General features: G+C 42.7%; 1 protein-coding gene across 1 annotated transcript; it reads left to right on the top strand.

Moving 5' to 3' along the window:
- Positions 1–6,762: 6,762 nt before the first annotated feature.
- Positions 6,763–10,162, top strand: GSTUM_00010982001 (uncharacterized protein; the record flags this gene model as incomplete). The annotated part of the gene is made up of 10 exons (XM_002841631.1): positions 6,763–7,133; positions 7,236–7,599; positions 7,649–7,888; positions 7,953–8,072; positions 8,170–8,323; positions 8,442–8,601; positions 8,690–8,816; positions 8,976–9,085; positions 9,147–9,789; positions 9,875–10,162. The coding sequence occupies 10 exons, from the start codon at positions 6,763–6,765 to the stop codon at positions 10,160–10,162; spliced, it is 2,577 nt and encodes an 858-aa protein (XP_002841677.1).
- Between the last annotated feature and the right edge of the window lie 2,138 nt (positions 10,163–12,300).

The following is a 12,300-nucleotide window of genomic DNA, read 5'->3' as shown; positions in this document are numbered from 1 at the left end:
CCACCCCGAGGGCGCCGCGTCATCTCCTTCAACAATCATTGTTGGACTTCTATTAGACCTCATTCATTAGCTTGCAAGTCTGCTGATAGGATGTCAAAGGCAATGTTAGCAGTCTCAATACTGATTAAGATATCCTGCTGTATTTGCGCTATAATAATTCCTACCCTAGCAGTAAGTCTGGTCAGGTCTGCTGCATACATACTAGAACGTGGTATGGAGGATCTCAAAATGGGAAAGAGAGCTCTTAATAATGGAGGACTGCTAGGAGCTTTACCTGCTAGTCTTCCAAAAGCTTTTCAGAAAGCAGGAGGGACTGCAGATAAATGACTAAAAGTTGTAGAGTAATCATCTCCCAAGGTATCTATTGGTTCCTCCAGAGTTGTCTACTTATGAGGTTGTGATATCTCCTTCACTCGCTTGTAAGCTTTTTCTGTTTCTGGTAACTGAACTAAGAAGTTTGAGTATTGAGATGTGACAGTTTTTGTGAAATATGCAGTGAGATACTTGATGTTCATACTGTGTTGTACAGTGAGGCGGAGTAGGTGGGTAGGGAGCCTTAGTGACAAGAAGATCTAATAATAAACTGTTAGGCCAATATGATCTGTATAGACTCAGAATGGTCTAAGCCAATCGAGATACGTTTTTGTAGATGGAGAATTGTTTAGGAAGTCTTGAAGGATTACTCACTTATTTATGACTACTACAAGTAAGACAAAGTAAAGTAGAATCGGAAAAAAAATATTATATTTTTAAGGTCTCTTCTCTGTTGCTTAATGATGTCTAAAAGCTCTGGAGGCACCTCAATATTTATATTCCGCATCTAAGTATTTGCAGACTACATCTTTTTCTTATACTAATTATGTACCTCTCTAACTATATCTTAGAACATCTGGTTTCTCCAATAGTACTCATACCAAGAGACTCTTTACTGTTTTACCAGTTGGAGAACAGTGCTGTTCCTAGTAGTAATTATCTGATCTTCAAAGTTCTTAAACTTTTGGCCTATTTCTTAAGTCGAACTCTATTGTCCTAACTGTTTTCTTTATTGATAAAATAATTAGTTTTATCTACATGTTGTGTCTTCAAGAGTAGTAGTAGATGTAACTATATTAGATCGCCAACTTCAAACCTTCATAACACTTGGTCCAACATACAGATATCTTCTGGATAACTTCCTACTAATTCACAGGAAGCTAGTCCACCAGATTAGCAGATAATCTCACTGTCAGCATCTCTTGGTTGTCTTAAATGATAGGGCATTGGTCGTTGTTTGATGTAGTGATAATTTCCGCAACTATGACTTATCCCTTATTCTAGTAGTAATGCTATTTAAAGTCTATTGCCTTTTTCAGTAGTATTTCCTAGGAAATCTGAACTCTTCTGATTATTATAGAGTGGATGGAAATGTGTTAGGTTTTTGTAAAGATCCTCTAACATTTGAAACTTTATCTTTATGCGAAAATCTCCTGTTACTCAAAACCTATGCCCGAGATGTCTCATCTTTGAAACCTAGTTACTCTCGAAGTAGTTGACAGACTTACTCCATTCTACTTCCCAGACCTAGTAGAAGGTCCCCTCTCTTATATCCTGTAAACAGGATCTAGTCGAAAAAACAGTAGCAATGTATACAGTGTTAATATTTTACCTTTAATTCAGTGGTATTATAGTCACAGGGACGCAACTAATATAGGTATATATGACAAAGTATGGGCCCTGTAAGGGGGCTGGTAGGAGGTGTTGGAGATTAAAGATTCCGATTCTGAGTAGGATAACCTACCTGAGGGTGATCCTTAAGTATCAGATCCTGGTACTCCTAAAAAATTCCTAAAATAACTGATCATATTAATTGTGAATATAAAATGCATCATTCTACTAGTACCAATACAGCAACAGCTTAGTGTGTATTTATCACAGGCTATGAGCAGTAAGTATTTCCTATCTCTACCAAAGTTGACAAGTATAATAATAATATAAATGGTGTGGATATTGCCAATCAACTCTACTTCTCCTATCTAATTCAGCTTAAAATACTTCACAACTGGCTTCCTCTCTTTTTCTGACATCTTGATGCTATCATAGTTAATACTTTTTATCTTATATTGATTGCAAAAGCCTCACACCAGGCACCATACCTTTTATATTGATCTTGCCTACAATTTATTGACATTATCACTGCAGCCCTCTAAACTATGAATTTGTACTACCTATAAAAACAAGACAAATACTCCTTGTACTAGCCAGTACAAGTATGATCTTCCTCTGGTCTTCTTGAGTTTAAATTACTACTAGTAACTTATTTATCTCCCTCATAGGAAACAACTATAGCATGTGTTCTACTACTTCAGTGAATGGAAGTACTGCCAAGCTTGCTTTATCTGCTCTATTTGTTCACTTGCATTTTGTAATTCTGCTTGCTTTAATTCTTTTCACTTACAATAATATTCTTCTCCTTTATTTTTTTTTTTACAAACTCAATTGTATTATTATATGGATTTGTGAATATGTGGATATCTAGATATGTGGATATGTGGATATGTGGATATGTGGATATGTGGATATGTAGTTAAATGAGTGTGTGGCTTAGAGATATACAGTTATAAGGTATTGGCTTTGTTATTACATATGGCGATTAGGTATTATGTATCTGAAATTTGGTTTCTCAGTTTTCTTTTATATATTTTACTACCTAGCATGCAGGAGTTGGTATATTGGCAGGCTAGAGGCTTTAGAAATTACAGGGTATAGACTGCTCAGTATAGTACTGAGTTGCTAGTAACAAGTGCTGCGAAAACTTAGCTATTATCTGATTTTCTGCCAAGACCATTGCGACAGTATTTCGCAATACTGTAGCCTAATCAGGATTAGTTTATTGCAACTTAATGTTTTAGCTAACTTTAATGTGAACTATAAGCCAATCTCCACCATCTTTTGAAATGCATCTCACCTAAAAAGAGTATAGCAGGATGACCATTAAGACCATTATTGCCTATTTTCTTATCTTTTTGCTTTATTTTTCCATCCAAGTAATAGCATTAACTACACCTTTACGCCCTTTAAGAGTTAGATCTCTCAATATACAGTATTCAGGATCCTAGCCAATTATCATAAAAGGTCCTCGGGCACAATTACAACCAGGTTCCAAGCCAAAACCACTAGCCAATCGAGTATATAAGGTATAGTGACTAATTAAAAGAGTGTGCAGAACCTATAGTCAGGAATGGAAGCTGGAGGTTTTGATGTTCCTGATTCACCATCGTGTTCCAGTCAATAATAGCAATCTCAGTAGTGAATATAGACATCCAACAAATGCAGAGACAGTATCATATTGGAAGATTCCTGAGAATACAATCTACGAGTGGTGAACAAAGCAGGATGACATTTTGGATATGAAAACAAGTTCTCAGTGCTATACGGTCAACACCTGGAGTTGTGCATGGCTAGATATGGAGGAAGGGCTCTTCCGTTCATTTATTACACAAAGAGAAAGTGGCTGGCTGGTTAGAAGAAGGTGGTTTCGCTGTACAGCAATAGCCTTATTCAAGAAGTACTACAGCACTACACATCCCTACCTTTTTGTCTTCTCCTCAGGATGGTTTAATGGATTTCCACAACCTTGGAATATTTTATGCCGAGTATTGACAAAAAAGACATCTATATTACCAGAAGAATATAAGCAACCAGTAGTTAATTGGCTTTGACTTAATCGGCGTAATTCTCAGCCCCGAAGTTTTCTCAAACAGGAAGGTCTCATTTCAGATATTGGATGCTAGCAACTCAGCAATATTCTTAATTTAGATGAAACACTAATCCCATTTGAATATTTGGATGGACAGACATACGATATTAAAGGATCACGTACAATTTGAAGAAAAACAGATAGAAGTGGTTGAGATAAGCACCAGGCAATATTGGTTCTCTATATCTTTGTGGATAGTATATCACGAATCAAACTAAAGTTAATCTTCCACGTGAAAACGGGTGATAGTATTGCTCAAAAAGAGAGTTATCAATGGTCCAAGAACGTAACAGTAGAATTCAACGCAACTGCCTATAATAATGAAGAACTCTTTAATCAGTTTATATATGAAGAATTAATAACAGCACTAAATACATCTTATCCCCGAATACTGAGTCACAAGCCCCCACCGAGTCACCAGCCCCCCCCAACCGACATTAGTCATAACAAAACTCACCTCGTTCGATCCTGCAGTCTTCTATTAATGGACCTAGCTGCGTTCCCTATTACAGACACAAAGCTTGCCATGCTTCAAGAGAATAATATCGTACCGTCAATCATACCAGGTGGATGTAATGGATTGTTACCGCCATTAGATACTGCAGTTAATAAGCCATTTTAAGAATATCTTAGGAAGAAGACAGAGGCTTACCTGGATAAGCGAGTAGCTGTTGAAGATGTTGGAAAGTGGTCTGTAAGCAAGAAACAAATTATGACTACTCATGTGGTCTCACGAGCCTGAAATGCCTTTTGTCAGCAGAAACAATACCTGATTGTTAAGGCATTCCGGGATATTGGTATGATCTTACCTATTGATGGTAGTCATGATGAGGAATTTAAGATCAAAGGCTTCACTGCTGCTAATGTTAATATTGGGGACCGGACTCAAGGTCTTCCTATTCCACAATGTAATCAGCCTTCTCAAAGTTACCGCTCTCTCCCAGTTGAGACTTCCGAGCATGACAACCTTCATTAAATTTGACAATGTGAAGGCTATTGCAGCCCAGGAGCCAACCAGTACAACACCGGCTACCAACTCACAAGCACTCCAATCAGTGGAGATATTATCAATTTTATTATGATGGATACCGAGAATTGACAATCTTCCATTACAGTACTTTTAACTTTTTCTAATGATTTGTATGTTAGTATATAATTACATTTTCTGATAGTTAGTCTTATCTTACCTTTTTGGGCCTCAATATTATCACACTAAAGCCCCTTTCTCTCTCTCTCTCTCTTCCTCATTTTTTTTTATCTCTTCGCTGGTATACTGTAGTAATTAGTAGCAGGTGTTATGGGCAGCCTCAGCCTAAAATCCTGTGGAGTATATTAGCATTATTATTAGCTTTTCTTTTCACCTTGCCATCTCTCTTTTAGTATAGGGGGGGGGTAGTGGGAATGGGTGGTATTGGTGTTTGCAGGTGAAAAGAGTGCAATGGTTGCTTGAACGTGGTGACTTTGAGGTGGTGGGTTAGGGTTTTCAGGACCCCTATCTGATATTGTCGCCATGCAGATCATGGCTTGGCGGAAAACCGGATAATAGCAGATAATACGGTATTAGACACGACTGTCCTACAAAGAAAAGTCACCCTTACACCCTAGCCAGGTACCGAGCACTGCACACCCACCGGCCGAGAATCAGACGATAATTTCTCGGGGACTGTGCCGTATCATACTGAAACTCGAAGCGTCCCCAAATGACCAATAAATATGATCTATCATAATCAGGTCATCTGATAATCTAATATCTACCGTATTTCTTGAATCACAAGGCACCTATCTGATAACGCATTGGCGATCGGCGTGATGGGTTGTACCGCTGCGGCATTCCTTGCTCAAGTCACCAAATCTATGCAGTTCAAAGCTAGACTACTCGTTCAGTAAAGCTACTTTTGAGTGTATTATGTAACCATATCACATCACGTGTTTACAGGAAAGCGTCCATAGCTAGGGATATACCAGTGCTTGTAGATCGAAGATTTAAATTTGTACGCTTGGAATGTAGGAGGAGCGCCAGTAGAATTTATGCCCGCCGAAGCGGGGAGAGAACTTGAAGGCCATTTCTTACGATCAATTTGGCCTGCAACTACGGAAACTCGGCTATCCCTGCCGGTGAGTTTACGGTGGGATTCACTAGAGTCGTGCTTAACCTTCCATCAGTTCGACTAACAACTAGGGAACAACTCACTACCGGTGAGGCCTCATGAGCAGCGCATCAGGATAACTTTGCATGGGTTCCTCGCCAAACGGAAATCACCAGACTATCGCTAGAAGGGTGAAGCAAGCCTTGCGTCTTTTTCACTTGCTGTCCGATTTTCCCCTTTTCCGAATTCCTGCCCGAAGAATAGCAAAGGGCTTCACCCCCGCCGCACTATTCCCCTTCACTGGACAAGTATGTCCTCATCCCCCCCACCGCCGGGTCTCCACATTCGCCAAACGCACCGCCCCCAGGACCTCGAGCTAGACTTGCTGTTAGAATATGCGGGCCGACCGACCGTAACTCCTTCCCTGTCTTCCACCTCCACCGCCGTTCCTGTCTTATACTCCCACACACGTGATTCCACTGTCCCCTTCTCACCCGGGAGAACTTTGACTGAGGGTGTGTTGAGACTACATTTTAATATTGTGCCTGGGGATCCAGGGGAGCAATACTCGGATACATTGCTGATTCTTTAGTGCCCACTTCTCAGGTGGAGTCATCTGATATTCTATCCTCCACCCCGGCCTTATCACACATAGAAAATATCCCTCACTTTCCCACCCTATCATCGGGACTGCTGAACACCTCTCGTTTCTCTACTGCTGTTACACTTGAGCAAGCGCCATCATCATCAAACCTACCAGTCCATCCCGCCTCTTCTGCACACTCGCCTTCACCCCTTTCCCCTGCTTCGCTACAAACATTGCAAGACCTCGTTCCTGACGCCGCTCGTACGTTGTCCGGTCCCATGAAATCTGCTAATTTTCCACTGTTACGAACGTCCCCAGCTATAGGTACCGGAAGCTATGGCGCCCTTCCGACCATGGGTAATGGCCTTGGGGGAAGTAGCTACACTGGGTCGGCTCCCTCCTCGACTACCGAGGAGGAGGAAGCGGAGGAGAGTATACCTGAAGCCGAGGACGATAGCATTGTTGAAGAGGTTGGGGTGGCAGAAGAGACGGAAGGGAACGGACTTCTTTCTCTCGAGGGGCGCGGCGGAGGTTCTGAGGGGACTCGAAATAACCGGCGAAGACAAACCGACACCGTTGGGTTGGGGTTACGGGAGCGAGAGAGTAAGGATACGGGTAAATGGGTGATGGACGGGAGTGCAGATACGAACGGTGAACATTGTTATGGTATTCTCGGTGACTCTGATGAGGAGGAGATTGGCGATGATCCTATTGATAACTCACCGTAAGTTGACTTACTCTGTCCAGGTTTTTACTTTCCGGTTCCTAGACCAGCTCTGCGCTTTGACCTCTTGTTTGTGAATTCTAACTTGTTTCTGATATTTAGTTATCCTGAGGTACGAGCTTCGGTATCGGCGAAAGATGATCCAGACATTTTGATAAATACCCCTAGAATGTGGGCATTGGCCATGTTCTTTTCCTTAGTTGGCTCTGCGACAAATCTGTTCTTTTCTCTTAGATATCCCTCCGTGTCAATTACTCCGGTGATTGCTCTTCTTCTAGCGCACCCATTAGGAAAGCTCTGGGACCACGTTTTTCCCGAGGCCGATGCGACTGAAGTCGTCAAGTCGGAGGACGGATGGTGGGGGAGGTTAAAAACGCGGCTTGGCCAAGGTCGGTGGAACCAAAAGGAGCATAGTTGTGTCTATATATCCAGTAATGTATCGTTTGGTTTCGCTTTCGCTACTGATGTAAGTATCTTGTGAGCGGTTTGTCCGCGCGTGAGCTAAAGATCCTCAGGTTATTGTGGAACAAACGCACTTCTACCATCAAAACCCAGGAATCACATATCAGATACTCCTTACTTTGTCTACGCAGATTCTGGGCTATACTTTCGCAGGCCTGACAAGACAATGGCTTGTCTACCCTGGCGCAATGATCTGGCCTGGGACCCTCATGTCCACGGCTATGTTCACAACTCTTCATGGGGAGGAAAACAAGGTTGCAAATGGGTGGAGGATATCACGGTTTAAGTTTTTCGTTGGTCTCCATATCAGATGATCTGATTGTTTCAATCGCAACTGACTGGCATTTTCGTGGTTAGCTTGTGGTATTCGCCGGAGGCTTCTTCTGGTACTTTGTTCCTGGTCTTCTGATACCAGCACTGAGCTATTTCAACGTTGTCACTTGGTTTGCGCCAGACAATGTTCCTATCGCCAATCTGGTATTATTTCCCCATCCTCCTCCACGCTCTCGAAAATTAGATAAACAAAGTCTTTGAGATGGTGTGAACTCTAATCTAAAGGCTCTGCGTGCTACAGTTTGGCGTAGCCTCGGGCTTGGGAATGTTCCCTCTGACCTTTGATTGGGCGCAAATATCCTATGTCGGGTCGCCGCTGATGACACCTTTCTGGGCTGCAGCAAATGTAGTCGCTGGTTTGGTCGCGGTCATGTGGGTAGCGGCCCCAATCTTATGTTTGCCCCTCCCCTTCCTTCTCCTTATCCCCCACTTTTTCATCATTTTTTCCTTTTTTGACACCCTGCATGGGCAGTGGCTAATGTATGCATCTGCCTTACCAATGGAATTTTTTAGATTACGGGAACGCATTTTATAGTTCATACATGCCAATTCTTTCGAGTGCCGTCTTTGATAATACCGGAAGTCCGTACGATGTATCCAAGATCCTTACGAAGGATTTCTTGTTTGACGAGTTGGCTTACAAGAACTACAGTCGAGTCTTCATGCCCATCACGTGATTTACCCCCCCTCCCTTCACTGTCCTGGGATTTTAGTCCAGAAATAGATGGAGTTATATGGATCATCTGACTGTGAAATTGCAGCTACATCCTTTCCTATGGGTTACAGTTCGCAGCATTGACTGCCCTCGTTACCCATACCGCCTGCTGGCATGGTAAAGACATCTGGCGGCAATGGGGCCGAGCCCGGAGGGGGTTTTCGAGCGGGAGAGTCGACGAATCCGTCGTGCCACCGGCGCCCGGCGCTGAGTACGTTCCCATCGCAAATGGGAATGCAAATAGGAGTGGTGCGAGTAGTGCAAGGAGGAGGGGTAGGCGCGATAGGCGTCGTAGCATCCATAGCGATAGAGAATGGAACGAACTCGCCCAGCGCGAGGACGTGCATATGCGACTTATGCGCCGGTATCGGGAAGCCCCCACGAGTTGGTACTTGGCTACTTTTGTCGTGATGATTGCAGTAGGGATATTCGTAGTAGAATAGTATGCTCCTCTCCCTTCCTCCCTTGCCATTTCCCAAAGCCTAACAAAAACAAACCCCCAGCTATCCCGTCCACCTCCCTTGGTACGGCCTCCTCCTCGCCCTCTGTGTCTGCGGCACCTTCTTCGTGCCGATAGGCATAGTAATGGCCATAACAAACCAGCAATCCAGCATCTTCCTAATCTGTCAGCTAATCTGCGGAACCCTTTTCCCGGGGCGCCCAGTCGCGAACATGGTCTTCGTGACGTACGGTTACATAACTGCCACCCAGGGCCTGAAGTTCGCAGCGGACCTGAAGCTAGGCCACTACATGAAGATCCCCCCGCGCCTGCTCTTCTCCGTGCAGATGGCAGCGACGTGCGTCTCCTCATTCACGCAGATTGGCGTGTTAAACTGGATGTTTGCCTACATCCCGGGTCTGTGCACACCCCAGGCGATGAACGGCTTCACTTGTCCCATTGCTAGAGTACATTTCAACGGGAGCATATTATGGGGCGTGGTTGGACCCGGGCGCTTCTTTGGCAGGGGTGAGTTATATAGGTCGCTTATGTGGGCTTTCGTCGTGGGTGCTTTCACCCCCATCATTCTGTTTGCGGTGTATAAATATGCTGGCAGGGGCGGGAATTCTAGAAGGACGAAGGTGGCGTGGTTGAGGAAGGTTAGCTTGCCTGTTGTGTTTGGGAGTTTGAGTTGGATCCCGCCTGCGGTTTGTTTTCTCCCTCTCTCCCCTCATTCTCCCCCTTCCCATCCTTTTTTTTGATGGGCTGACTGGGATGCTTATGGCTCTATAGACCGGGTTGAATTTCTCGACTTGGGTCATTGTTTGCTTCGCTTTCAACTACTACATATTCCGACGGGCGCCCGGTTGGTGGGGGAAGTATACCATGACGTTGTCCGCTGCGTTGGACGCGAGTCTTGCCGTGGGCCTAGTGGTTGTGTTCTTTGGATTTGTTTACCCCGGCTGGATGGAGGGTTTTAGTTGGTGGGGGACTGAAGTATACAAACGTGGATGCGACTGGAAGGCATGTGCCTACCTTGAGGTACCCGAAGGGGGGGTATTCGGGCCTAGCAGGTGGTGATGATATTGTCCCTTTTCTTCATCTCTTGGGCTTTGTCTCTATATTCGAGGATTACACGCATAATACTCTAGGAGATTAGGGGAAGGAAAAGTGTTTCACGGGATGGAACGGATCGGTTGAGATAGCGTGGTTTGTTAGAATATAGATTCCATAGTGGCATAGCATTTCCTATCGTATCGTGTGTTTGGGTTTCCTTCCTTCCTTCCTCCCCCCCGTTCACCCCTCTCCTTCAGCTAGATAATACCCTCCTGTACCCCCCGTACCCCTCATACACATCGGATCCACCACCCCCGTCCCCATTCCCGGATTTACCGGACTAACATTATCAACTTGCCCATCATTTGCTATTCTACCAGAGCGCCCTTGATCCCATCCCTCCCCGATAACCGCCGCGCCAAGTCCCCGCCCCCCTCGCCGCCGATGGCTATGCCGGCCGTATTATTAAATTGGCCTTGGATTTTTTCTGCTATCGTGGTTGCAGGAAAACTAGGTGAAGGCAGGAGGGGGCGGTACCTCCAGCGCCGTGCCACTCATCCCCCTGTGGATTAAGAAAGAGAAAATATCATGTCAAATAAAAAGAAGAGTGAGCTGGCTTGGCGTGCGGGCTGGCGCTGAAAAGTTTCTTCCACGTCTCCAAAACCATCCCATTTGCAACGGGTATACTGGGAGACCAGAGCACAGTGGACCGCTATCTTAACATCGCCACCTCTTTCATCAATTTCATTTCAAATCATATTTCTCACTATTCCTCCCAGTTTGTTTTCCTTTTCCTCTCCCTATTGATAATTCTATACTGCTTAATTAGTACATACGATACAGGCTTGTACCTATAATGCTAGGTTATTTATTGAATACAGCTCATACTATTAATTTTGCCAGGGATGGAGTATTGGATAAAGTATCAACGGAATGAGACTTGGAGCCAAGATGGTACCAGATTGAACCTGGTATCTATAGTAGTAAAAATCTTTTCCACTTTAGCAAGCAGCGTTCAAAAGCCAAGGCTTGAGGTTGTACCAATCACACTATATTACCACATATTCTATTTTCAGCTAGTCTACTGCCTGCTGTTCTTCTGATGTCCCAACTGCAGCCAATCAGAGTTCAATTTACTGGGAACATGATTCTGAAAATAGTGATGTAAAGATTAAATTTCTTTATATATGGTTGAAGTTTAAAAATTAAAATAGAGGAAGAGGACATGTTTGTTCTCTGGAAAAGAGATTAGAGATATGAGTAACAATATTGGATTTCCTCAAGTTTAAAAATATCCTAGATGTTGACAATAATAACAAATAAGTTAACTTCATTCATAACATTTTACTTTATTTACTGAACAGAATTATGTTTTTAAAGTATTGATTTTATATTGTCTTATTCAAACTTGTCTTCCAATACATACTTAGTCCAATTCATAAGTAGGTTGTAATAATTGTATTTGTTAGGTTCTATGAAGTATGAGGTAGTCTCATAGTAACCTTTAAGTAAAGATCAAAATTCTCAGCAATTAAACCTATTCTACCTTTTAATGAAATTATAAGATGTCTGAAAAATTATCTAATATAGTAAGTAGAGAAGATTGTAAACCTAACTGGCATTGTGGAAGTCAAGTTTGTACTTGAGTTAAATTAGTTAAGAGGTTATACTATGGTCAAATATAATATAAAATTATAACTTAAGTATATTGTAAATGTTTCAGTCATCAGACTGGTAAAGTTATTTGAAAATCCAATGTATTAGTATCCTGCTTACTACCTTAGTGTTAGTAAGTTTACTAAGAAAAAATGTTCTAACTTTATGTTCAAGAATATGATTTATAGGTTTAATTTAAGTTGAAATGAGCTTACTTACTACTATAGAAAGTATTGTCATAATAGAAGGGAAGGTAATTTTATTAGTACAATTTCAAATATGTATTAGTATAGTATATAGTAGGTCTATTAGTAAGTTGTACTTCTATTCTCCATCACTCCTATTTTATACTCCATCACTTGTATTTTCCTCCTACATAGTTTGACAACACTACTAGTGTCAAGGTCACTGTAACGTGTTCACAAGGTGCTAATCACAGTATCGGTTAAAGGTACGATAGCTGACAGGTGGCCTGCTCTACCAGAGAGGAGATTAGAGCTGCAAAC

Source organism: Tuber melanosporum (assembly GCF_000151645.1).
Source record: "Tuber melanosporum whole genome shotgun sequence assembly, scaffold_78, strain Mel28".
Classification (NCBI taxonomy): domain Eukaryota; kingdom Fungi; phylum Ascomycota; class Pezizomycetes; order Pezizales; family Tuberaceae; genus Tuber; species Tuber melanosporum.
Note: the sequence above shows the minus strand (reverse complement) of the source record. Positions and strands in the feature narration are given on the sequence as shown.